Genomic DNA, 26,679 nt, shown 5'->3' with positions numbered 1-26,679 from the left:
GTGGCTTGCAGGGTTCCCTAATGAAAGCCCTAGGCCAGTAGGTTTCAAATCTAGCTTCCTCCCCAGGCCACTTTGTGTAGATTGTGCGTGGAACATTGCAGAGCATAAAGCTAGAGGAAAGCCAACACTCTAGCTGAACCTTTTTTAATTTCAGAGGGACTTTGGATCACTGTATTGAAAATGGCCCCTGCAATGGTTTAGGTTCAGATCTAAAACAAGAGGGGGTTTATTTTCCATTTCTGACACAGAACCATCCGATATGAACCTAAACCTAACTCTTATTCACCCTCAGACTCAAGCCCTTGGCCTACCTACGTTTTTATTCTGTCCCCTTCACAATGGTCTAACTCTTATCATCAAATACCATCTCTTCAGCCCATCGAACTTAGGAGGAGACAATATTACTCAAATTGCTTTGAGCTCTGTCTGAGATGTAATTGGCAGTTGCACTGCTGCCTCCAGGGCCACCGAGAGCGGGTTCGGGCCCTGGTGAAAAAGAATTTTTGGGCCCCCCCCACAAGAGTGGACTGGCTAAACAGGGCTGGGGAAGCTGGGCCCCAGGCCCCTTTCCGGACAGCCAGGCCCCGGTAATTTGTACTGGCTTCCCCACCTCTCGTCGGCCCTGTCTGCCTCCACTGGGATACTATAGACGCTCTCAGCTGCTGGACCCATTTACCTCTTGACCCCCATTCTTAAGGAGGAAAGTGTCAGTCTCCCACTACTGTTACTGTACGCTGTGGAGCTCATTACAAGGGAACTGCATGTACAAGTTGGCATATTGATGGCAGGGGAACAAAATTTTGTGATCCAGATGGGGAAAGATCCATGGCTGCCCCTCCAGCATTTAGGCAGGAGAAACTAGTCCCTGCCCACCTGCTGGCCCTGTCCCTCTTACTCCATTTGAAGGACTTTGTCTTCTTGAAGCCTGTTGTTCAGTAAATTATGGTGATGGTCTGGGTGACAGTGAACCCACCCCAAGCGCTGGCTGCAGGGCAGGGAGTCAGGCATCTGCTTACAAACCATTCAGCAGACAGAACATCAATGACAGCTACTGTTCCATGACCCCATCTAGGGTGACCAGATGTCCCAATGTTTAACTCTTTGTCCTGCTTCCAGATCATACATCAGTCGGGATGCCATTTGTCCCAATATTGTAAAGTTGCCAGGTGTCCAGTTTGCGCAGGGCTGGCAGGCTCCCTACCTGGCTCTGTGCAGCTCCCTGGAAGTGGTGACAGTTCCCTCTGGATCCTAGGCACAGAGACAGCCACGGAGGGCTCTGCGTGCGGCCCCCGCAATGAGCATGTGCTCTGCAGCTCCCATTGCCCAGGAACCACAGCCAGTGGGAGCTGCGGGGGTGACACCTGCGGGCGAGGCAACGCGCACAGCCACTTAGCTGTGTCTCCGCCTAGGACCCAGAGGGAATTGTCGCCATTTCCTGGGAGCCACCTGAAGTAAGCCATGCCTGGAGCCTGCACCCCATCCCGCACCCAAACTCCCTCCTGGAGTCAGCATCCCAAACCTTCTCCCACGTCCCAGCTCCCTGCCCCAGCCCTGAGACCTCCCCCCCTTGCAGAGGGGACTGGAGCCGGGGCTGTGTGACCCCAACTGACATGCTTGTAGTGGGGGCCGGAGCCGGGGCCATGTGCCCCCCGACCCGTGGCTTCCTAGGACTGTGCACCTCCCTCCCCCATGGCTTCAGTGGGGGCGGTGAGCCTGTGGCTGCCCTGCCTCCCCTCACCATGTGTCCCAATATTTTATTTTTGTGATCTGATCACCCTACCCCCAACAGAAGCACCAACAGCTTCTTCTATGGAGACTGCAGGATGCTGCTTCCCCCTCCCTCTATATAGTATGCATCAGAAGTGCAAAGATGAGGAACCATTGATGGGATTTTCTGGTGGGAGCTCAAGCAGTGATGCGGTGCCAGTTCCAGCTTGCTTTCCTCAATGGTGTATTGGCACTGAGAGCAGTGTCAGTACTGCTGACTTCAGTGGCACCCACTGGCGTGAGTCAGACAAGCAGGATTTGGCCATAGGGGTACAGGGTAATGCTGATTCCTCCTACACCATGTGGTTCTCTGTCCCTCGGAACTGTGGGTGGCACTGTGAGTCTTCACTGCTACTGTCTGTCTCTTTTTTTTTTTCCAGGGGACTGATTGGGGAGCACTACACTGAAACCTATTACTCAGAAAACGGCACCGAGGTCACTGAGAAGCCAGACACTCAGGTATGAATCCAAGAGCCGTGCTGTATGATCTGGTGCATGTTTCTTAGAAGAGATATACTGGGGCTGGGGGATTGCGCTGAGGCTTTGGACTCTCAAGACAAATTCATTAGAACCTGTGGTGTCTCCCCCAGTCCTTTTCACAGCAAACCAAGACATCTTGTTCGATACTTCACATTTCCTTGGTGCTCGGTGCTATGCTGTGGGTGCCTGAGATGCTATTGGTCAGGTATGGAGCTGAGGAAGCTCAGATCCTTTTGTCTTTACTGCTGGATGACAGGCTGGGGCTCTGTGAGCAGAGATAGCCTGAGCTGTTCATATGATCCATGACATGTTTGGGAAATGGGCACTCACCTTCTCCTTCAGACACCTGTGGGTATGTAAGACCCATCTAGTTGGCAGTCACCCTACTGCCTCCCGTGTACATGCCTGCCCGCCCTCTGCGTTCTGTACAGCGCTGCACGCATGGGGGGGGGGCAAGTCCACAATGAGTCCTTGCCGAAGGCTGCAGATGCAGATGTTGTCTGTAGGAGAGGGGCTGAAGGCTGCCAGGTGCTTTTTCTCCCACCTGCCTCCTGACAAGCAAGCCATTTGGCATTAGGTCTTTCATAGAAGCCATAGACCTTAAGGCTGGAAGGGACAGTTACAGGTCAGACTGGATCATATAACACAGGTCAGAGAACCTCACCCAGGGACTCCTGTATTGAGTCCAGTAGCTTCTGGCTGAGTTAGACCATAACATTGCTTTGCCCTTCTCTGGCAAAGATCTCAAAGCACCAAGGAATGCCTCACATCCTCTGAGAGAGAGAGCAATAATATTGTCAACCCCATGTCACAGCTAGGGAAACAAAGGCTCAGAGAGCACACAATTGCACAAGTACCACTCATTGATAGAGCCAGGAGCAGAACCCAGTTCTTCTGACACCCCACCGTAACCTCTCACCACTAAGCCATGCTTCCTTTTGAGTACATGAGCTGGTTTCCCACTATAGAAACGATGTCACTGAGATTAGCGGCGAACTTGCTTTCAGTGGTGAGCGGTCAGAGCAGCCCTCAGGAGCATGAGGTTTGACTGACGTCGGATAATTATTCTTCCCTGCCCTGCTGGTGTTCTGGGCTAATGGTTTTAGATAATGTTTCCAAAGCACTCTGTAAACTCTAACTGTGTTATTGGGCAAACCCCGGCACACACTCAGCAGGCCACCTGGGCTCTGCATGATGGGCTGCAACCCCAGCCCTTCACTGGGAAGTGCCATCAATGATTTAGCCCCAGCAAATGAGATTGTTAGGAGGGTCTAGTCCTCGGCCTGCGGAGCTGGCTCACAGCTCCCCATGACCAGGGCAGCTAGGATGTAGCGTGGCCCCTGTAGGCCCTCCAGACTTCAGCTACATTTTGCAGTGCATGGCAGACACTCCCATTCTAGGCTGCACTACCTCTCCCTAGCAGCTGCTTCACAGTGCAGATAGGGGGCTGGTGTATGGAGAATAGCTAATTTGAATGAATTCCCTTCCTTCCTTCAGCAGCTCTGCAAATGCCTGGATTGGCGAGACCAGGGCTCCTCCCACCCCATGCCTCACCGTCCTGCCCCACATGTCTCCTGTAGCTGCACACCTGCCCTGTGGAGCAGCAGATAGAGAGGAACCTCTGTAGTTCTGTAGGGGAAGCTCCTGAGCCTCTACCTGCTGTGGGGGACAACACCTACGCTGTTTCTTGAATGCTCCCATGCTCCCTTCCTATGTTGGCCTGGCCTACTCTGGGGCACAACACCTATGAGCTTCCTTGGACACTCCTGTGTGTCCCACACCGTGCCACAGCCTGCTCTGTTCCTGGATTCCCTTCCCCGCCTCCCAATTGTTCCCTGCCTTCTGTGGGGATAATGCTCACATTGTACCTGGATGCTTTTTCTTCCTGGGCCTACACTGGGGGACAACACTCCTGCCCCTTTATAGTCTTTTCCCCTCCTGCCAGCCAGCACTTACAGCTGGGAGTTCAGAGTGTTCAGAGCATCTGATTTTTAATCCCACTCTGTGAATTTGGTCAGGTTGCTTCCTCAATTTGTGCCTTGTTTTCTGGTAAAATGGGACAGCCCTGGCTTGCTTTTCTGGGGATTGTGAGGATCTGTCATTATATTATGTGCAGAATTCTGAAATGCTAAGACTTCTGTGTGTGTGTATTAGTGCTGATTACATTTTCTGTGCTCAGGCACCATGGCAGTCAGGAGCAGTACTGTGTTGTTTATTGTGCTGATCCAGTCAAGTCTCCAGTTTGCCCATGATTGTAAACTACCCATGTCACCGTAGCATATTGCTCATGTATGGTGTGGAATTGCCTGCTGTTCAGGTGTGCAGTGTTGTTGTAGCTGTCTTGGTCCCAGGTTTTTAGACAGGGTGGGTGAAGTAATATCTTTTATTGGACCAGCTTCTGTTGGTGAGAGAGAGAAGCTTTCAGGCTTACCTGAGGTCACCTGAAGAAGAGCTCTGTGTAGCTCAAACGCTTGTCTCTCTCACCAACAGAAGTTGGTCCAATAAAAGATATTTTACCTCCTGTACTCTTGTGCTCTTCAGGTGGCAGTTTGGAGCACTTGTGTTTCTTGAAAGATCTGAAAATTGTGCATGGGTAATGAATGAGGTGGGAAAGGTTTGTTTTTGCCTGGAAGAAGCTCTGTAACAGATCTTGGCTTTCCAGGATCTGTACCTTGTTAGTGACTTCTCTTCTACCCTAAGTGTCCCCCGTATGGTGCTGATTGGCTTTTGACTTCTGCTTTCTCTGCTACAGGATCACTGCTTTTATCATGGGCATGTTCATGGTCACAGTGATTCAGCGGCAAGCATCAGTACCTGCAGAGGACTCAGGTATGATCTTTAACTGGCACAGAGGGGAGGGAACATCAGAACCCAAACATGTAAAGCAAAAAGCACCAGGGGGCCCGAGTGTGTTGTGCCCCACACTTGTGCCATTTTCAGTAGTCCAGACTGGGTATAAAATGCTGCTATTCTGATCTGGTAGCGTTTTACACCCATTTGGCAGTAGTGTAAATGACTATACACTGTGCAGGTCAGTAGAGACTCAGCCCCAATGTGTCACTGTGTCAGAAGAACAGTATAGCTGTGGTTTGGCTAAAGGATCTATTAGTTATGTTGCGCAATACAGTGATGTCACAATATATTGGTGTACTTTCAAACCAGTGTTGCCAACTCTCACGACTTTTATGGCAAACCTCTTTTCATTTGGGGTTTCTATAAAGCCCCACCCACTGGAGTCACGTGACTCAGGGAGGAATTTCACCTTTCATTTAGGGGAAAAAGTCAGTTTGCTCCTGGTTGTGGAGAATAGCTTGAAAATGTGACCCCTGAAGGCTCAAAAACCAAAAGGCAAATTCAATGAATGAAACTTTTATTATTTTTAAAATCTCATGTTTTTTTGGCCTGAGTCATAGATTTATAGATTCTAAAGCCAGAAGGGACCAGTGTGATGATCTAGTCTGACTTCCTGTGTTACACAGGCCATAAAACTTCCCCACTATAATTCCTAGAGCAGATCTTTTAGAAAAACATTCAATCTTGATGGATTCTCCATCACTGACAATTTTAAGATCATGACCTTGGTAAATTGTTCCAATGGTTAATTACACTCACCATTAAAAATATGCAATTTATTTCCAGTCTGAATTTGTCTAGTTTCAGCTTCCAACCCTTGATTCATGTTACACCTTTCTCTGCTAGATTGAAGAGCCCAGAATTAAATATTTGTTCCCCGTGTAGGTACTTAGACTGTAATCAAGTCACCCCTTAACCTTCTCTTTGTTAAGAGCAATAGATTGAACTCCTTGGTCTATCACTATAAGACAAGTTTTCTAATCCTTTAATCATCCTCATGGCTCTTCTCTGAACCCTCTCCAATTTATCATTATCCTTCTTGAATTGTGGGCACCAGAACTGGACACAGTATTCCAGCAGTGGTTGCACCAGTGTCAAATACAGCGGTAAAATAACCTCTCTACTCTTACTCAAGATTCCCCTGTTTGTGCATCCCAGGATCACATTAGCTCTTTTGGCCACAGCATCACATTGGGAGCTCATGTTCAGCTGATTATCCTCCACAACTCCCAAATCTTTGTCAGAGTCACCGCTTCCCAGGATAGAATTCAGAGTAGCAGCCGTGTTAGTCTGTATCTGAAAAAGAACAGGAATACTTGTGGCACTTTAGAGACTAACAAGTTTATTTGAGCATAAGCTTTTGTGGGCTACAGACCCACTTCATCAGATGCATATAGTGGAAAATACAGTAGGAACACACACACACACACACACACGAAACAATGGGTGTTACCATACACACTATAAGGAGAGTGATCAATTAAGGTGAACTGTTATCAGCAGGAGAGAAAAAGAACTGTTTGTAGTGGTAATGAAAATGGTCCATTTCCAGCAATTGACAAGGAGATGTGAGGAACCGTGTGTGGGGGTGGGTGGGAAATAAGCATGGGGAAATAGTTTTACTTTGTGTAATGGCCCATCCACTCCCAGTCTTTATTCAAGCCTAGTTTGATAGTGTCCAATATGCAAATTAATTCCAATTCTGCAGTATCTCTTTGAAGTCTGTTTTTGAAGTTTTTTTGTTGTAATATTGCGACTTTTAGGTCTGTAGTGAGTGGCCAGGGAGATTGAAGTGTTCTCCAACTGGTTTTTGAATATTATAATTCTTGATGTCTGATTCGTGTCCATTTACCCAGCCTGTAAGAAAGACCTACGTTCTTTGTTCCTATTTGCATTTAGCCATATTAAAATGCATATTGTCTTCGTGTGCCCAGTTTACTAAGTGATCTAGATTGCTCTGTATCAGTGACCTGTCGTCCTCATTATTTACCATTGCTCCAATCTTTGGGTCATCTGAAAACTTGATCAGTGATGGTTTTATATTTTCATAGAACAGAGAATAGTAGGACTGGAAGGGACCTTGAGAGGTCTTCTAGTCCAGTCCTCTTCTTCCAGGTCATTAATAAAAATGTTAAATGATTTTTGAAAAACAAAGAATTCTAAAGTACTTTGCACCCTGTATCTATACAGGAATCACTTTCTCCAACCATTGAAATGCAGCCATCTCTGAGGTGAAACACTGCTGCTGTTTTACAGTGCACAGCATTTCTGGAGAGGAAGGGAACATGATTTTTCGATCTGTTTGTAACCATAGGGGACTTTGGGGGAACCAAGATGAAATTAGATCTGGACATTGTGATTTGTATATGAAGTGTTTGGTCAGGAATTATTTACAGTCAGTGCTGACTGTGCTTTGAGCTGTATTCTTGAGTTCTGGCTCTGCATGTCTGACTTTTGGAAATGTTTGTATTAGGGATGGGCCTGTACCAATCCCCAGATGTGGATACTCAGGATTTATGGGGGTGTCTGGTTCCAAATCTGAACTTTACAGCTCAGACTCTTTAATTTGAAGTCACTTTATCAATGTAAATGTAAACAAAGGCAGAGAACCCTGCTGGATTTGCTGTGTCTGCCCTTCTGCACAATGACAGAGATTCATATAATATTTGGCCCTGAAGACAAGATGTCTTAGGTGGCCATGATGAGACTGATTGAATCACTTATGTCCAGGCAGCATGACATACCAGAAGCTGATATTCTGCTACCTGAGCCTGCAAGTGGGGTTGTCATGGATCCACAGGATCAGTGCTATACCCCGTTTTTAAACAGTCCCTTGGAGGAACCCTTCGGTGTGCCAGACCCCCAAGTAGAGTGACCAGATGTCCCTATTTTATAGGGACAGTCCTGATTTTTGGACTTTTTTCTTATATGGGCACCTATTACCCCCCACCCCGTGTCCCGATTTTTCACACTTGCTATCTGGTCACCCTACCCCCGAGTAGTCTCACTCCTTCCTTCAGGTTAGGCTGCACAGCCTCACTGCCTCTGATACTGAGCCTCTAGGCTCCTGCCCTCCTGCTTCACATCTTGAGCTCTGCTCAGTGAGTCCAGCTGAGGGTATATCTGTGTGCTACAGCAGCTCATCTGTACAGGATTCTCCCATTAGCATAGGAAACCCACCTCCCCGAGAGGCAGTAGCTGGGTCTACATTACACTGTCTACAAGGGGATTTAGGTTGGCTTAACAGTGCTGCTCAGAGGTGTGGATTTTTCACACCTCTGACCAATGTAGTTAAAACAACCTGATTTTTTAGCATAGGGGCCTGAGATTCACTCCGGGTGAAAGACTTTGACCCTCTTCAGGGATCAGTCCAGCTCAGTAGGTATTTGCAGTGGCACCAAGCAGCCTTTCGAAAGCAGAGTAGGGATTAGTATTCAGCTGGAGTTCAGCAGCAGCAAGTCTTTAGGGTAGCATCAAGAAACAAAGGTTAAGACAGAGTTCAGACTGGCCAACCCCAGGGCTCCACCCAACAAAGCTGCTGTAGACTCCATCTTGTCTCTCTGTCTGTCAGTTCCAGGTGACATCCCCTGTATCTCAGTTCTCAGCACAGCCACCTGACTCCTTTCCCCTTTGTTCTCCAGCTCTGGGCCTTTGCTCTGCTTCCCAACAGAGAGCGGCGGGGGGGCACCTCCTTCCTCTGGGCTGTAAGTCACTAGGTGTGAATGTCCCAGCCACTGGGGTTTCCATTGTCTCTTCTGGATCCTCCATTCATGTGTGCGTAAACTTTGTCCAGTTTGTTTGACTCTGATCTCCAACCAGGCTACTAGTGAGCCAAACACCTCCTCCTTTGTCTTTACCCTCAGAGCATAGCAATGCAAAGCACAGAGGGAAACTGAGGCATACATACAAAATTCTCACATTGCTCACGGAAAATAAAATTTATGGTTTTGGTTTTGATTTATCTAAACATTTTTTGTGATTGTCTCCTCCCACCCCTTCACTTTCAGTCTTTGAAAAGAGAAATGTTTTGATTTCCAGATTGGACAGGAATCCAAAATGGTGTGTCAGCTGACTTACTTGGAGAGGGGAATGAAGGGGACTCAAGGAGACGAGAAGATGGAAGGGGTGATGTCTGTGAGAGAGAAGAAGGGGGAGGGAAAGTGGCTCAGGATGCAGCAGGACAGGGCCCATTCTGCTGTCTGGCAGCACTTCAGTAAGCTGGCGGGGAAAGCTTTGCAGGTTACCTGCTACCTCTGCCAGAGACACATGTGTAGGGGGACTACCGGCCTTGTTGATGGCAGGCAGAAGCATAATTAATTATGCAAAGAAATGCTCATTCCTACTATTTAATTGGCTGATAAATAATTGAGAGATTACTGTTTTCCTCTCTTTTCCTAGCAATGGGTTCATTGAAGCTAAATCCAGTTTCTCGGGGGCTCGGTGTCCTGATTTCTTCAGGTGCTGGTAGTTGATTTCTCAGATTTAAGCTTTTCTGATAAAGCCTGTTTATATGGCACGTACATAGGCTAAGTCCTTAAATTTGCCAAGAAACAAGCCCTCTTAATTGTCTTTTATCTGAATATCTTTCACATTTATTCACTTTACTTTTTTTTTATTGTTTTAAAGTAGCCAAAGAAACATAGAAGTTCTCACCTTTCACAAGAGTGTAAAAAAAAATGCACTGTTTTTATGACCCCTAGTAACCTAGAAATTGCTGGACTGGATGAGATCTGCTGTTCATCTAGTCCAGGCTTCTCTCTCTGACAGTGGCTAGAGTTCCAGTTCTGGGATTAACTGTACCTCTACCCGCTCTGTGGGTGGGGACCTTCATCCTTCTTCCAGACTGAGGATTTAGGTCTGCAGGTCTGTCTTTAGTCCCACACCAGCTGTTCTGCTCTCTCCCAGGGTCTATGAGAGGGTTACCAGCGACCAGCCAGCTTTCCCAGTTCGTTTATTTAGGACAAAACCATTACAGAGAAAACCTGTATCCTAAAACAATGCACTGCCCACACGTGTGCTGGCTTACCAGAGGGGTCTTTTGTCTTCCACAGGAAGACCCTGGCAGGTTCCATTCCTTCCAACAGGGTTTGCCTTCTTGGTTACAGTCTCATGTCAGTTTTTGCATCAAAATTAAGATCACACAGTTCAGGCTGGCCCATTATACCAAAAGCCCATTCTTTGTCTCGTGGGCCTCTGGAACCCATTCCAAACCAGTCTGTGCAGTTCTGTCCAGGGGTGGTGGTACTTTGGAAGTGTGCACTGCCCAGACGGTGCAGTAATTGCCCCACACCCTACCCCTGGTTTTAGTTCCTAGAAACAACTCGGTAGTTCTCCCCAGTGGATCCAGACTGTAGTCCCTATGTTATGGTGTGCCCTCACCACCAGAGTGCCCCTTCCTGCCCCAGTTTCACAATGGTCTGCCTTTTCCATGGTTTAGCCCCCTCAGCCAGGTCAGCTCTCAGACAAGCCCCTGCCCCTCTCCCTTGGTTCTTATTCCATCATCACCCAGAACTGGCCTCTAGCAGAAGCAGACAGCCTTTTTTATCTGACCTGCTGTGCCCTGATTGGCCACCTTCTGCTCCCAGCCCTTCCAGGTGATGAAGGACTAGCTCTTGCTGTTTCTGCCTGCAGATGATCATAGGAGGCTTCTTTAGGCAATCCCAGGTGGTCTAAACTCGCAGCTCTTCCCTTCCAGCAGAAGTGTTATCCAGTTCCTAATAGCTAGAGATTGGTTTAAGCCCCGAAGCAGGAGATTTATTGTCTTACAGAAAAACTAACTCCTCTGGATATTCTTGTTATCCATATCAACATCTCTGAATTTTGCTAAATTCTTGCCCTCAGCAATATTCTTTGTCAATGACTTCCCCCATCTAATTACATGTTGAGTAGAAGTGTTTCCTTTTATCAGTCTTGAACTTGCCACCTTTCTTTCAATTTCATTTAATGTCCCTTGTTGTGTTATGAGGCAGGGAGAACAGATGTTCCCAATCTACCTTCTCTAGACCATTCATTATTTTATATTCTTTTATCATAACCCTTCATTGCTGTCTGCCTTCCATGGTGGGTGAGGTAATATCTTTTATTGGACCAAGTTCGGTAATATCCTGAGACCAACACAATTACTACTACACTGCATGCTTTCGAAGAGCATAGGAGGAATCTGTTTCTTACAGTGAGCATGTGCAAAACCACCTAAATACTGACATCACCCTGTAGCGAATGAGCTGCTCAGAACCCTAGCTCAAGTTGAATCCCCAGAGGCCACAAAGCGTGATTCTATAACTAGATATTTACCTGTCTGTCTCACCACTGGGGCCTGACCCTGTAAACATGCTCAGAGCAAATGTACAGGATCAGGCCTTGTACAGGATCGATGGTTCTTTTTTGAATGAAGGTCCCATGTGCATTCCACTTGAGTAGCATGTGCTCCATGCTCCTGAGCCTGGATGACAGTTCATCAGCCATGTCCGTTGTTGGTCTGTGCCTGCCATCTCCTTCTCATCCCTGCACCCAAGGATGTCAGGGGCAGTGCAAGCAGATTACCTTTCCCATTCCTTTCTGAGATGGAACTTTTCCAGGGCCCACAGCTCTAGCTAATGTTTTTTGCTTTGTAAGTTATAAATAAGACTAAGATTTTGTCACAGTTATTTTTAGTAAAAGTCACAGACAGGTCACAGCCACTAAACAAAAATTCATGGAGCCTGTGACCTATCTGTCACTTTATTAAAAAATAACTGGGGTCGAGGCTAAGTAGGGGGGAGGAATGGAGTCTGGGGGAGGGGAGGACCCACAGCCCCAGTTCCAGTGGCTGCAGCAGGGGTGCACAACCTCCACTGCAGAGTTGGCTATAGCTATGGGATGGGGTGCATGGCCCTGGCTGCAGACCTCTGCCAAGCTCTGGCGGCAGCCCTGGGATGCCACGGAGAACACATGGCCTCCACGGCAGCCGCTGGCAAGGGCATGAGGTCCCAGCTGCAGCTCCCAAAGGAAGCTCTGCTGCAGCTCCCAGCAGAAGGTGAGGGGGATGGGGCACAGCGAGGGGGTCACACAGCCCCTACTCTGGAGTGGGCCGCAGCTGTGGGACAGGGATGTGCAGCCACGGCTGCAGCCCCTGCCAAGCTCCAACTGCAGAGGGGGGGCACACAGCCCTGGGATACAGCGAGGGGGGCACACGGCTCCCCCAATATGGCCCTTGCTGCGGGGCTGGGGCACGTGGCCTGTCTGCATTACAGTCCCCACTGCAGCCCCTGGTGGAAGCCGCGGGCCTGGGACACAGCGGGGCTGCAGCCATGGGGAGTGCACAGCTCCCGCTCCCAAGCTGGCCGCTGCTCCAGGACAGGGGCTCACAGCCCAGCTGCAGTGTCTGTCCCTCCCACCCCCCCTGCAAGCCGCAGGGCGGGGGCTGCTTCCAGCCATCCAACCCCAGTTGCAGGGTAGGGGCGCACAGTCCCGTCTCCAGCCCTGGCTTCATCTGCTGATCACCTCATCACACAGCCCCTAGACTTGCTTGATGCATGGTCTGATGGTTCTCTGGGGTACCAAGGGCTGAATCACCTTGTTACTGCCTTTCTTTAGTGAGGGAGAATCTGTCCCGGGGGGGCTGGGTGTCAGCTTCCTGACACCACCAGCCTGTCAGCTGCTCAAGTACTCTCCTCTGGGCTGCACCAGCCCTCCTGTCTTTGCCCAGCAGGTTCACAACAGGTGCACTCCAGTCCCCGAGTTCCCTTGAAACACTTCCCTGTGATATCCAAACCCTGACACTGGCCACTCTCAGAAATCCCAGATCCTTTGCTCCGAAAGAAAGTGTACCCAAATTTTACCTTAAACCATAGCCCCTGTATTGCACACAGCCCTTGTGAGCACTTGTTGTAAAACAAATGACTGTTTATGTTAGAGAAGGAACAGAGATTCCACTAGAGTTTGGAGATCGTGCATTGGGCTCTGGAATATGGGTGTACTGAGTTTTGTTGTTGTTGTTGTTGGTTTTTTAAAGCAAGCCAAAGCCTTCATTAACGCAGCATTAAAGTTGCCCAGTGGTATCTTGTGCCCTTCCAGAATGTCAGGTTCAACTACACTCAAACCTCTGAAAACCAGAAACTACAGAGTTAAAGTCCACACCAACCCCACAATGCAACCTTAACTCTGCCCTCTTTGTGCCACACCCCAGCATGATGCGAGCACACATACTAGCACTCACCTGCTCTGGAACACTCTGGGGACAGAGCACACGAGCCCTGTAGGACCCTGTCTAATATCTATTTGCTAATGCAAAATTTGGGTTTAGGTCAAGCGTAGGGAATCGGAGCTACCTACACCCGACCTGCACTCAAATACTGAGCCTGCTCCACACAAACTACCCCAGATATGCTACATGTTACCATCCCTTCACTTCTACACTGATGATTCCTGCTGAGACATTGCTTTCACGTATCCCTCACTAATCCCCAGAGACCACAGATGTGTATGATAACAGACAGCTAACAGTCCCATGGCTGGAAGATTCCTGTGCACATCTGCTGACAACTCACAAAACTCAGTGCTGAAATTAGACATTCTTGATCTCTCCTGGTACACATGTACTTCTCCTGTTGTCACAGTGAAAGCGCCTGGTTTCCCCCTAGACTGCACATTCTCTGTGTTCTGGCTTTCTGACATTTCAAACTCTTCCCAGATGGTTTGCTCCCACAGATAATCTGCTTCTGCTCATGTCCCAGCTTTCAGCTTCTGCCCCCACCAGTCATTTCCTGGGGAGTTTGAGATTATTTCCCTTTATGGTGGGAAAGGAGAATTATGCAAGAAAACAAATGGGCCAAAGTATAAACCAGTGTAATTTAGGCCTTCCCCAGCACCTCAGCTTGCATGCCCCACCTGGCAAGAGCCCCATAGCATGTATCTACACAGCCGCAGAAGTGAGCCTCCCAGCCCCAGTCAACATACTGGGAGTAGCAGGGTTCACATTAGCGCTCTAAAAATAACTGTGCAGACAGTGCTTTCAGGCTCTGAAGCCTAGGGAAGGCGGGCAGGTTTCAGTACCTGAGCTCCAACCTGAGTCGTAACTTCAAAGTGCTGTCTATGCAGCTATTTCTAGAGCGCAAGCATGAGCCTCATTAGCCCAAGTGTGTCGACTTGGGCTGGGAGGCATGTGTCTGTGGGCTGTACAGACATATCTTTAGTCTCCCTGCCTCGATTCACCCCTGCTTCTGCCCTCCTTACACATCGGTTCTCAGGGTGGCTGTGACTTACCTGTGTTATAACCAAAACCTCACAGAAATAGGAATCAACGATTACACACACTGAATGTTACATGAGGGGGAAGGGAGCTCAGTGGTTTGAGCATTGGCCTGCTAAACAAAGGGTTGGGAACTCAATCCTTGAGGAGGCCATTTAGGGAACTGGGGTAAAAACCTGTCTGGGGATTGGTCCTGCTTTGAGCAGAGGGTTGGACTACATGATCTCCTGAGGTCCCTTCCAACCCTGATATTCTGTGAGCTCTAGACTTTCCCAGAAGGGAGGAGCATAGCAAGAAAAGCAACAACAACCACCCCCTTATTGAAGTAAACTCTCCGTACACCACCTTGCTGCTCCTTGGTGTGTACATTACAGTAATTTAGGCTCCCTTATGCGTGGATAAGTGTGTTTAAGAGAGTTAGATTCTAGGCAAGGCTAGCTTACATATCCTTGCACACTGCCTCTGAGTCTGACCCATTGACTTCAGTGGAGATATTTTTCTCACAATATAGCTAATATCAGTACTTAAGAATTGGTGATATTGCCAGTTATGCTGTATATTGGATCTTAAATAGACTCTCCTTGAATGATAGAGTTGCAGATTTGTTTCTCTGCTGTTGCTGGGAAGGACCGTTCCATTTAACTCATAGCTGTCAGATCTGCTTTGTAGTCTTTGCTAAATGGCTCTTTGATGCGAAAAGCCCAGATTATCTCTTAACAGCATCAATTATTTCTGTCCATCTTTCTCAGAACAACTCTAATGAGACCCTGATCCTTGCAGTGCAAAATCTAGAGTTTATGCCTGGGCTGATAAACCATAAAGGCTGTCTTTGGCATCTGATATTAAAAGGTACGCAAAGCAAACACGTGCCTAGTGTCTTTGAAATGTCTCTCCCGCTTTTTCAGTCAGCTCAGAGAAAACAAGTAAAATAAGTCCTTTGCAGAGGGAAGGGAAATCAAATATATTCTTAGAGGAAATTGTGAATAAACTAAAACAGGGAGTGATTGTTGCTCACTGAATTAGTCATTCAGGAGTTAAATCATTGTTAGTGATAGCAGCTTCCTTCCCTGGTGCATGTGCTGCTGCCATCTGGGTGCTTTGGAGACCAGAATTAAAGTGATAACATTATGACTAAGCTAGCTCACCACCCCACTCATATTGTCCTTAGCAGAATGAACCCAGGAAGATTTTCCCCACACGAGAAATTAAGAATCTCCAGAAAGTAACAGAACTGTAATGATTTTGTTCCCTTAGATCAGTTTCTGTGATAATTAATTGTTTCTAACATTGGATCAGCAGCCTTACCCCAGGCTACATTTTGCTAATAGTTTGTGTAGTTTCATGTTTGTTTAATTTTAATCTTAGTGACGAATGTAGGACTTGCTCCATTTTACCACTCTACAGGTACATTCCGCCAGGTGGCCTACCTCACAGTCCTATCTGATTGGGCTCCTGGTGCATCTAGTCTGGTCTCTCAACTCCCTTCCATACTGGATCGAACCAGTTCTACTGGTGATCTAGTCCCATTTTCTGCCACCATTTCAGGTCAATATGGATGCTGCAGAAGTTCAGGTTCATCATTCCCCTTTCTAACTGTGCCGTGGTGGTCATGGAGCACAGCCCAGCAGGAATTTCTTCCTGCCTTGTGCAGTGATTTAGCTTCCACCTGAAAGCATGATTCCCCTCATCTTTGTCTTAGCTTCTCTGAGAACAAATCAGCTGAGTGGTCAAGGAATTACCCAGCTCTTTTAGACTCCACTCAATGCTCCATTGGCCTCTCTGGCCCCTGAGGCCATGAGTGTCTCATGCTTCATGATGTGCAGTAGCTGTTTCACTCATTAGTTCTGTATGTGCTGTCCTTTCATCAAGGGCAAAGGAGGGACCATTTTCACTGTGCCCTTCATTAACACATAACAGCCCTGGAGGCTTCCTGCTTTTAGCTCCTTCCCCACCTGAGGTAGCACAGTTAGTTAGGTATTATGGTAACAGTATCATGTGAAGCATCTTAGGTAACATCTTTTGAGATTGCAGCTGATCAGTGAATAGCTTATCTGCAGGCAATTCTCATAGGGCAGAGAAGATCTGTTTTCCCTAATTAAACCCGATGAAGTTCCAGTTATCCTGCTCTGTCCTTAATCAGACCTTCCCCTCAGCTGGCCTGGTGCTGTGATGAGGCACTGCTCTGAGGGTATGTCTACATCTACAATTTTGCAGCGCTGGTTGTTACAGCAGTGTTAGTACAGCTGTATAGGGCCAGCGCTGCAGAGTGGCCACACTTACAGCAACCAGTGCTGCAAGTGGTGTTATATGTGGCCACACTGCAGCGCTGTTGGGCGGCTTCAAGGGGGGTTCGGGGAACGCGAGAGCAAACCGGGGAAGGAGACCAGCTTCGCCGCGGTTTGCTCTCGCGTTCCCCGAACCCCCCTGCAAACCGCAGGAAAGGAGACCTGCTTGCTCGGGGGTTCGGGGAACGCGAGAGCAAACCGGGGAAGGAGACCTGCTTGATTACCAGAGGCTTCCTCAGGTATGCTGGGATACCTGCTTATTCCACGGAGATCAAGAAAAGCGCTGGTAAGTGTCTACACTTGATTACCAGCGCTGGATCACCAGCGCTGGATCCTCTACACCCGAGACAAAACGGGAGTACGGCCAGCGCTGCAAACAGGGAGTTGGAGCGCTGGTGATGCCCTGCAGATGTGTACACCTCGTAAGTTGCAGCGCTGTAACCCCCTCACCAGCGCTGCAACTTTGTGATGTAGACAAGCCCTGAGGCTGACACAGTCATGCCTGTCCTGCTCCATCTCCAGGGGATGGGTCTGTCTTTGCGATACACTGGGTCTCACATTTTTCTCCCTCCAGAGTCCTTGGATGATGCTGTCCAGACCTGGTGATTTACTGTATTCAAATCTCTCCAGTTGCCACATAACTCCCCTGTTCGTGACTTTGATCTCTGACAAGAACATGTTCTGATTTCCTGTGACCAGCACCCCAGAAAAGACATTTCCCCCGTGGTGAAGAGTGATGAACAATGCCCTGGCCTTGCCCTTTCCATTGCCCTCTCCTCCCATGGGGGCCCTACTCATGGCTCTTACTCTTGCCTTCTTGTATTTATATGTAGTTGAACCTGAGATGGCCCAAGGAGATGAGCTTTGGCTCTGGATCTGGAATAATGCCAGACAAAGGTGCAGGGTGGGTTTGAGATAAACCTGGCTCAGGTTTGGGTTTGGATTGGATGGGGCTGCAGTCCAATGAGCTGTTCCCAGGAGATCATGGCTCCAGTTAGGAAACCTCATAAGATCAGCCATTCTCATGGATCTGCCATGAGGTGGGCCCCATCTGACTGGATCTGGGAAACAGGCTCTGCTATTTGAGGATTCTCTGTGGAATCAGAGCCATAGATGTTGCTGTGAGTCATACTGGAGCCTCCCACACCACCACATTCCCAGAGGTTTGGATTCCATCCTTGGTTTCAGTCCCATGGTAAAGTGTCCCCCCGAGGCAGGGGAGAAGATGAGACCATCCTTGCTGCACATACACTGCTCTGTAGCCTCAGGGAAGGTGCACTGAGCTAAATGCTAATGAGTTCTAATCCCAGCTTCTTTAACTGCTCTAGTTATTTCTGTGTTCTTCACAACTCATGCGCCTACCTTAGAGGTAGCAGCTAACCTTCACCTATTTTACAGAATATGTAACTGAGGGGCTGGGTGAATTTTCCACAGGCAGAGATGGAAATAGACTTTAAGGTTAGAAAGGACCATCGTGATCACCTAGTCTGACCTTCTACACATCACAGGCCACAAAGCCTCACCCGCCCACTCCTGTAACAGACCCCTAACTGAGTTACTCAGATCATGGTTTAGCGACCTGCAGTTACGGAGATTTCACCATTTACACTAGACAGACACAGTGTTGTGAGGCTGCTACTGCCTCCATGCTAATATTCATTTTCCTTTAGTTCAAGTGGCCACAGTTCAGGCTTTTCCACATTCAGTCCCTGCAGGTGGTTATGCTTTAATACTATAATGTCTCTAGCTGCTTTGCCACACTCTGATTCCAGAGCCAGGAAGGGCCAGACTGCCATGGCCTGTCTATGGCCTTGCCAAGGGCCAGGCTACCGTGGCCAGCTGAAATTCTGGTTACACATATATGCATGAACTCGTAACCTTCAGGGACATGTGAGAAGTGTGCTGTTTCCTGGCTGTGATAGGGGCTCCAGCCATGTGAAAAAATGACTGTCTTCTCCCTGTAATGTGACGCTCCCACCCTACGCTGCAGCCAGACAGCACCCAGCCGCTCAAGTGCAGTGGGTCAATCTATGTCACTGCATTTGTTTGGAGGCCAGGAGAAAGTGGAAGAGACACTCTCATACTCTGTAGCCTGGCAGTAGTAGGAGGGAACCTTAGCACTGAGGGGCCACAAGTGGCTCGAGCCCTGGCTGAGGAGCTTCTGAGCCCGTCCCTCTGGTTGCTTGCGTGAATGTGGTGAGCACCTTCTCTGTAGCCTGTCCATTTCTAATATGTTTGTTTTTGAGATGGGGTGACCAGAACTGCACGCAATATTCCAAGTATGGGCATACCAGGGATTTATATAGAGGCATTCTGATATTTTCTGTCTTATTATCTGTCCTTTTCCTAATAGTTCATAACATTGTTCGCTTTTTTGACCACTGCTACGTAGTGAGTGAATGTTTTCAGAGAACTATCCACGATGCATCCCTTAATACAGTACATGACCTATTGTGCCTTATTTATAATGCTTGGCCTTGAAAGGTAGATGTGTTTTCCCCGATTCTTTCTTTTTACAGAAAAGCAGCCTTTAACTCAGTTTTGATAGAGGCTCAGGGATTCAGTATATTTATTTTTCATTTCAATGTTTTAGAGATTCTGCTAAGTTTAGCCTTAACATATTTTGTATTACATTTAAATTTCATTTTAAACAGGTTTAGTTTTAGAAGGAAAAATGTATTACAATTTAAAATAACAAAATCAATAAATCCTGTTTAAATTACAAAAAAACCCCTCCACCTGCAGTGAAAACAGACCTCCTTTCAGTTTCAGTATGCAAAACAATCAAGTGCCACACATGATTGCCACAAGTTCCCTGCTCTCTAGGATGTAGCTTGGCAGCACAGGGCTGACAGGCTCTGGAGAGCAGCTCATCTTCCTGTTTTCCCAAGTCACTGACTTCACCTCCAAAGTATGCCCCCAGAGCCTCTTCGAAGACAGCCCCATTGTGCAGTCACCCTCTCATTGGTGGCAGGGAGTGTGTCTGGGAGCAGCAGGAAGGTACGATTGTGGGGTCAGGCCCTATGGTTTTATCATTGGCCTCTATACTTGGTAACTCTGTAAAGGAATTTAAGGGACAAAGAACCATTGGCACTGAGGTTCAAAGTAGGAACTATCCTATCCTTCCCTACCGGTCACCTGTGCTAAAGTTACAGGACCTGGGTGTTTATTAGGGACTGCCCTGCCTTGCCTCACCTCTTCCCCACGTTACAGGGACAGATCCTGGCTGAATTTGTCAGGGCCAGGTTTGCTTATTTTTCCCTAAATGGCGTTTGACATGGGGAAAAAGTCATTCAGAGCCCAGGCTGGCCCTGAATTCAGCGCAGGGAATTCTGTTTAGATTTTCCTTTTGAAAAGATCCCAGATTGATCTTTCAAGGGCCAGGCTGCCATAGCCTCTCCATGACCTTGCCAAGGGCCAGGCTGCCATGGCCTGTATGTGGCCTGCTGAAGTCCTGATTACACATATACACATGAACTGTTAACCTCCAGGCAGGGCTGAAAGTAACTTAAAGGATTTACCAGTACGCCAGAGTCCTGAGTGGGGTGTGGCCTCAACTGGAAGAGGTGTGGCTTCAACTGGAAGATTTAAAGGCCCAGGGGCTCCAGCTGTGGCTTGGAGCCCCAGGACCTTTAAATCACCCTGAAGCTACCAGCTGCAGAGGTGGCTGGGACTCCCGGGGCTCAGGGAAAAATTAAAGGGCCTGGGGCTCCGGCCGCGGTAGAGCTCCAGGCTCTTAAAATCACTGTGGGAGCCCTGCCACTGTTACCCCGGGGCGACTGGGCTCGGGCTCGGGCTCGGGCTGGGGTAGTGGCAGCAGGGATCCGGAGGCAATTTAAAGGGGCTGGGGCTCCAGTCGCTGTGGGGAGCCCCAGGCCCTTTAAATCCCTGACAGAGCCTGGCTCCTGGGGCTCCAGCAGCCGGGCTCAGGCAGGGATTTAAAAGGCCTGGTTCTACTGCCACTGCAGAGAGCACCAGGCCCTTTAAATCACCGCCGGAGCTCCAGCAACAGGGCTCAGGCAGCGCTTTAAAGGGCCCGGGGCTCCCTGCAGGGGCTGGAGCTCCGGGACCTTTTAAAGCCCCACCTGAGCCCGGCTGCCAGAGCTCCGGCGATGATTTAAAGGGCCCAGGGCTCCCTGCAGTGGTTGCAGCCCTGGGCCCTTTAAATCGCCACCAGAGAAGCCAGTTCAGTCTGGCACAGCGTATCAGCTCTTGCTTGTACGCCGTACCAGACCGTACCGGCTTACTTTCACCTCTGCCTCCAGGTACATGTGAGGAGTGTGCTGTTCCCTGGCTGAAAGAGGGGCCCTAGCCAGGTGAAAAAGTGACTGCGTTCTCCGTGTAATATGACGCTCCCATCCTACGCTGCAGCCAGATAGCATCCAGCCGCCCAATCATAGTGGGTCAGTCTATGTCACTGCTTATGCTAAACAATCTGTTTAAACCTTGTATTTAGCAGTGACACTTTGAGTTAGTTTCCCAGACCTGAAGAAGAGCTCTGTAAGCTCGAAAGCTTGTCTCTCTCACCAACAGAAGTTAGTCAAATAAAAGATATTACCTCCCCCACCTTGTGTTTCCTCTGCAAATGTATGTGAAACCCTTTCTCTGATCGGATACTGGACACCAATTCATGTTGCCTCCATCTCTTTGCAGTGGATTTTTCTGGGCTGATCAGACAGTCTATTTAATTGAGCCATTGGGAGGTGATAAGGGGGAGCATGCGGTGTACCGAGCGGATCACCTGAGAATGAAGCGTGGGACCTGCGGAGATGCCAATGTCACTTTGGAATACGACCATGAACCAAAAGTTGCTGCCGCAATGAAGCCCCATCACTGGGTAGGAAATCGCCCTGTTCCTCTGTGTTGTAGTTTAATTTAGGAATGTAGGGCCTGATCCAAAGCCCACTGAGGTCAGTGTGAGTCTTTCCATTGACTTTGCTGGGCCTTTGATCGGGTTCCTAGCACAGTGCCTCATTGCAAAGGTTCTGCATGCACTTGCTGGGGGCCTGCAAGGAGCTGGTTGGTTGCACAGTACAAGCTTCTCTTCCTCATTTCCAGGGCATATTGAAAGGACATAGCCACAGGCTGAGGAGCTTTCAAAAAGACTCAGCCATTTCTCCCACTTCAGATACTTCACTGCCTGCTAAGTAGCATGTCTGGCTATGTGCAATTGCTGTAGTTGTCACTGGGATATCAGGGCCCCAGAATTGGGTTCAGGAGACCCAGGTTCAGTTTCCTCTGTGACTTGGGTAACTCACATAGTCTGTCTTTTTTCCTCCATTCCCATCCTCTGTGACCTGGACAAATGCAGGCCTGGCTGCTAAGACCATCCTCATTTCATTGCCACCTCCCCTTTCCCACCACATCAAACACAGACTGCATGTCTTTACCTTTGAGATCCTCCGAGGCTTAGCCTGACCCATTAATGTTAGCTGCTTAAAGCAGCTAGTTCTGGAACCCACAAGGGGAGAGGCAATTCTTGATTTAGTCCTAAATAGAGCACAGGATCTGGTCCAAGGGGTGGCTATAGCTGAACTCAGTAATAGCAACCATAATGTAATTACATAAAACATCCGTGGGCGGGGGGGAAGAGTACCAAAGAAACCTACCACAGTTGCATTTAAACTTCAGAAAGGAGGACTACACAAAAATGAAGAAGATAGTTAAATGGAAATCAAAAGGAACAGTCACAAGAGTGAAATGCCTGCAAGTTGAATGGAAACTTTTCAAAAACACCAAAATAAAGGCACAAATGAATGTGTACCCCAAAAAAAAAAAAATAGTAAGAGGACCAAAAAAATGCCAGCATGGTTAAGCAACGGAGTAAAAGAGATGGTTGGAGGCAAATATCATCCTTTAAAAATTAAAAGTCAGATCCTACTGAGGAAAATAGAAAGGAGCATAAAATATGGCAAGTCAAGTGTAAAAGTATAATTAGGCAGGCCAGAAAAGAATTTGAAGAGCAACTAGCAAAAGACTCAAAAACTAATAGCAAAAAAATTAAGTCTATTAGAAGCAGGAAGCCTGCCAAACAATCAGTGGGGCCCCTGGATGATCAAGGTGCTGAAGGAGCACTCAAAGAAGACAAGGCCATTGCAGAGAAGCTAAATGAATTCTTTGCATAAGTCTTCACAGTGGAGGATGTGAGGGACATTCCTGCACCTGAGCCATTCTTCTTGGGTGTCAAATCTTAGAAACTGTCCCAGACTGAGATGAATAGAGGAAATATTGGAATAAATTGATAAACAGTAGTAAGTCACCAGGACCAGATGGAATCCACCCACGAGTTCTGAAGGAACTCAAATATGAAATTGTAGAACTACTAACTGTGGTATGTAACCTATCACTTAAATCAAATTCTGTACCAGATGACAGGATGATAGCTAATGTAACGCCAATTTTTAAAAAAAGACTTCAGAAGTGATCCTGATAATTACAGGTCAATAAGCCTAACTTCAGTACCTGGCAAATTGGTTGAAACTATAGTAAAGAAGAATTATCAAACACATAGATGAACATGATTTGTGGAGGAATAGTCAACTTGGCTTTTGTAAAGGGAAATCATGCCTCACCAATCTTCTAGAATTCTTTGAGGGGGTCAACAAACATGTGCACAAGGGGGACCCAGTGGATCTGTTAGTCTGTAAGGTGCCACAGGACATTCTGCTGCTTTTTCAGTGAATATAATGTAGTTGGACTTTTTGAAAGCCTTTGAGAAGGTCCCTCAACAAAGGCTCTTAAGTAAATTAAGGAATCATGGAATAAGAGGGAAGGTCCTCTTATGGACCAGTAACTGGTTAAAAGACAGATAATAAAGGGTAGGAATAAATGGTCACTTTACAGAATGGAGAGGGGTAAATAGCGGAGTCCCCCGGGGATCTGTACTGGTACCGATGCTATTCAACATATTCATAAATGATCTAGAAAAAGGAGTAAACAGTTTGCAGGTGATACAAAATACTCAAGATAGTAAAATCCGGACTGCGAAGAGTTCCAAAGGGATCTTACAAAACTGGATGACTGAGCAACAAAATGGCAGATGAAATTCATTGTTGATGAACACAAAGTAACCCTAACTATACATACAGAATGATGGGGTTTAAATTAGCAGTTACTAGCTGAAAACATCAACTTAATGTGGAGTGTCAGTCAAAAAAGCTAACAATATTAGGAACCATTAGGAAAGAGGTAGATAATAAAACAGTAACGGTCATAATGCCACTATATTAATCCATAATACGCCCACACCTTGAATACTGCATACAGTTCTGCTCGCTCCACCTCAAAAAAACCCAAAACAAACAAACAAAAATTAGAAATGGAAAAGGTACAGAGAAGGACAACAAAAATGATTGGGGGTATGGAACAGTGTCCACATGAGGAGAGATTAAAAAGACGGGGTTTTTCAACTTGGAAAAGAGATGACTAAGGGGGGATATGATAGAGGTCTATAAAACCATGACTGGTTTGGAGAAAGTAAATAAGGAAATGTTATTTACCCCTTCACATAAACAAAAAACGGAGTCACCCAATGAAATTATTAATAGGCAACAGGCTTAAAATGAACTTCACACAACAGTCAACTTGTGGAACTCATTGCCAGGTGATGTTTTGAAGGCCAAAAGTATAACTGGGTTCAAAAAAGATTTAGGTAAATTCATAGATTATAGGCCCATCGGTGACTATTAGCCAAGATGGTCAGGGATGCAACCCCATGCTCTGGGTACCCTAAGCCTCTGACTGCCAGTTGCTGGGACTGGACGACAGGGAATGGATCACTTGGTGATTGCCCTGATTTATTTATTCTCTTGGAAGCATCTGGCACTGGCCTCTGTTGGAAGATAGGATACTGGGTTAGATGGACCGTTGGTCTTGACCCATTATGGCCATTCTTATGTTCACCCTACAGATTTCCTTTCCTGCATTACTGAGCTGTCAGTGCCGCCTCTGCTCTGCCAGAGATGCCAACCTGCCATGTCCATTAGTCCTGTTTCCCTGCAGATACTGCCGTGCTCTCTGTCATGCTTCCCACACACACAGTGACAGGAGTTGCCCTTGTCAAAGTCCCCAGAGTTACTACATTATCCTACCTCAGATCCCTGCTGTTGCCTTCTGCTATGACATGCACAAAGCACCCAGGAGCAGTGGGTGTGCTGGGGTGGTTTCCCTCCTAACCTGTTCTTCCCCACTCCTTGGTTTGTTGATTTTTCTCTTCCTGGATTGTGAGCAATTGGTGCAGGGATTGCTCTTTTATTACAATGTGTGCAGCATCTATTGCTGGTGCCCTGACCCAGACTGAGGGGCTAGGTGCTATCGCGATGCAGATAGTCTGTAAGAAGACATTCCACTTCAAAATGCCATGTATTTTTTATTGGCAGCTCCCACCTGTACCACAGAGGAGGCTGTAGGTGGGATCAGATGAGGTTTTGGGCTCCTGGAGGCAGTTTGGGTTGGTAGGGTAAGGACATTGGCCAAGTATTTCTGATGAAATGATCAGCAGTGACACGAATAATTATCTTTGCATTGAAATTTACATTTCAACTGTAGTCTCTAGGTTTCAGAGTTACACTCCATGGAGCTGAACCCTCTCTGAGCTACTGTTTTAGGCTCTGTGCAAGTGTCATTCCCCATAATTTAGCTCATTGTTTTAGCATCCCCTGGGAATTGTACAGAAAGAGTTTATAAGGAAGTGTTTGCAGTACAAGACCCAGAATTTTTAGCCCAGGGACTTCGAGAAAATTCATTCTAATAGACGAAGTTACTGTATACTGAACCACTAGTGAAAGAAACAAGAAATTTGGGACTGCTCATGAGTGATATGTACCCCTTGAGCTAAATCATATTGATGATAGGGTTTGTGGCTGCTTGGGAATTTGGGACACTTTTTCTGCAGTTTAGAGTGGGAGACAGAAGTTGTAAAGCACACCAGCACCAACAAGTTTAGCACCTAAAATAAGTCACGCAGAATACTACACATATGAAGGAAGGTGTCCCTGTGAGAACATAGCTCGTGCGCTGCTTGTGCTCAGAACTATCAGAGATGGAATTCAAATCCTGCATGGCATTTGCTTTTGACTTTCAGAAATCGGCTCCATTTCAGAAAGGGACCCGATATGTGGAGCTGGTCTTGGTCGTGGACAATGCGGAGGTAAGAGGAACAGGCTGAGACCAGTATTTCATTCTCCACTGCTGTGGATGAAATGCAGCAGCTGTCATGTACTACTTGTATACGGTTTCAGAGTGGTAGCCGTGTTAGTCTGTATCACCAAAAAGAACAAGGACTACTTGAGGCCCCTTGGAGACTAACAGATTTATTTGAGCATCACATCTGCCACACTATCAGAGGCTCATTCACCTGCACATCTACCAATATGATATATGCCATCGTGTGCCAGCAATGCTCCTCTGCTATGTACATTGGCCAAACCAGTCTCTGTGCAAGAGAATAAATGGACACAAATCAGATGTCAAGAATTATAACATTCAAAAACCAGTCGTAGAACACTTCAACCTCCCTGCTCACTTGAATACAGACCTCAAAGTCACAATACTCCAACAAAAAAAACTTCAAAAACAGACTCCAACGAGAAACTGCAGAATTGGATTTGTTTGCAAATTTGACACCATTAAATTAGGTTTGAATAAACACTGGGAGTGGATAGTTCATTACCACAAAGTAAAATCTATTTCCTCATGCTAATTTTTTCCCCTACTGTTACTCTCACCTTCTTGTCAACTGTTGGAAACGGGCCATCCTGATTATCACTACAAAAGTTTTTTTTTCTCCTGCTGATAATAGACTCATAGACTCTAGGACTGGAAGGGACCTCGAGAGGTCATCGAGTCCAGTCCCCTGCCCTCATGGCAGGACCAAATACTGTCTAGACCATCCCTAAAAGACATTTATCTAACCTACTCTTAAATATCTCCAGAGATGGAGATTCCACAACTTCCCTAGGCAATCTATTCCAGTGTTTAACTACCCTGACAGTTAGGAACTTTTTCCTAATGTCCAACCTAAATCTCCCTTGCTGCAGTTTAAGCCCATTGCTTCTTGTTCTATCA

General features: G+C 47.3%; 1 protein-coding gene across 5 annotated transcripts in view; it reads left to right on the top strand.

The window, feature by feature from the left end:
* ADAM8 (ADAM metallopeptidase domain 8) overlaps window positions 1–26,679 on the top strand; it is a 108,610-nt gene that overhangs the window by 14,287 nt on the left and 67,644 nt on the right. For all 5 annotated transcript variants that reach the window (XR_004001436.1, XM_030571312.1, XM_030571311.1 and 2 more), the window contains exons 4-7: window positions 2,148–2,226; window positions 5,000–5,076; window positions 21,268–21,451; window positions 25,697–25,762. Coding sequence is in view for 4 of the 5 variants with exons in the window: in XM_030571312.1 (XP_030427172.1) it covers window positions 2,148–2,226; window positions 5,000–5,076; window positions 21,268–21,451; window positions 25,697–25,762 (406 nt within the window). In the remaining variant the exon portion in view is untranslated. The remainder of the gene's footprint in view (window positions 1–2,147; window positions 2,227–4,999; window positions 5,077–21,267; window positions 21,452–25,696; window positions 25,763–26,679) is intronic.

This window comes from Gopherus evgoodei, chromosome 7, assembly GCF_007399415.2.
Source record: "Gopherus evgoodei ecotype Sinaloan lineage chromosome 7, rGopEvg1_v1.p, whole genome shotgun sequence".
NCBI lineage: Eukaryota > Metazoa > Chordata > Testudines > Testudinidae > Gopherus > Gopherus evgoodei.
Note: the sequence above shows the minus strand (reverse complement) of the source record. Positions and strands in the feature narration are given on the sequence as shown.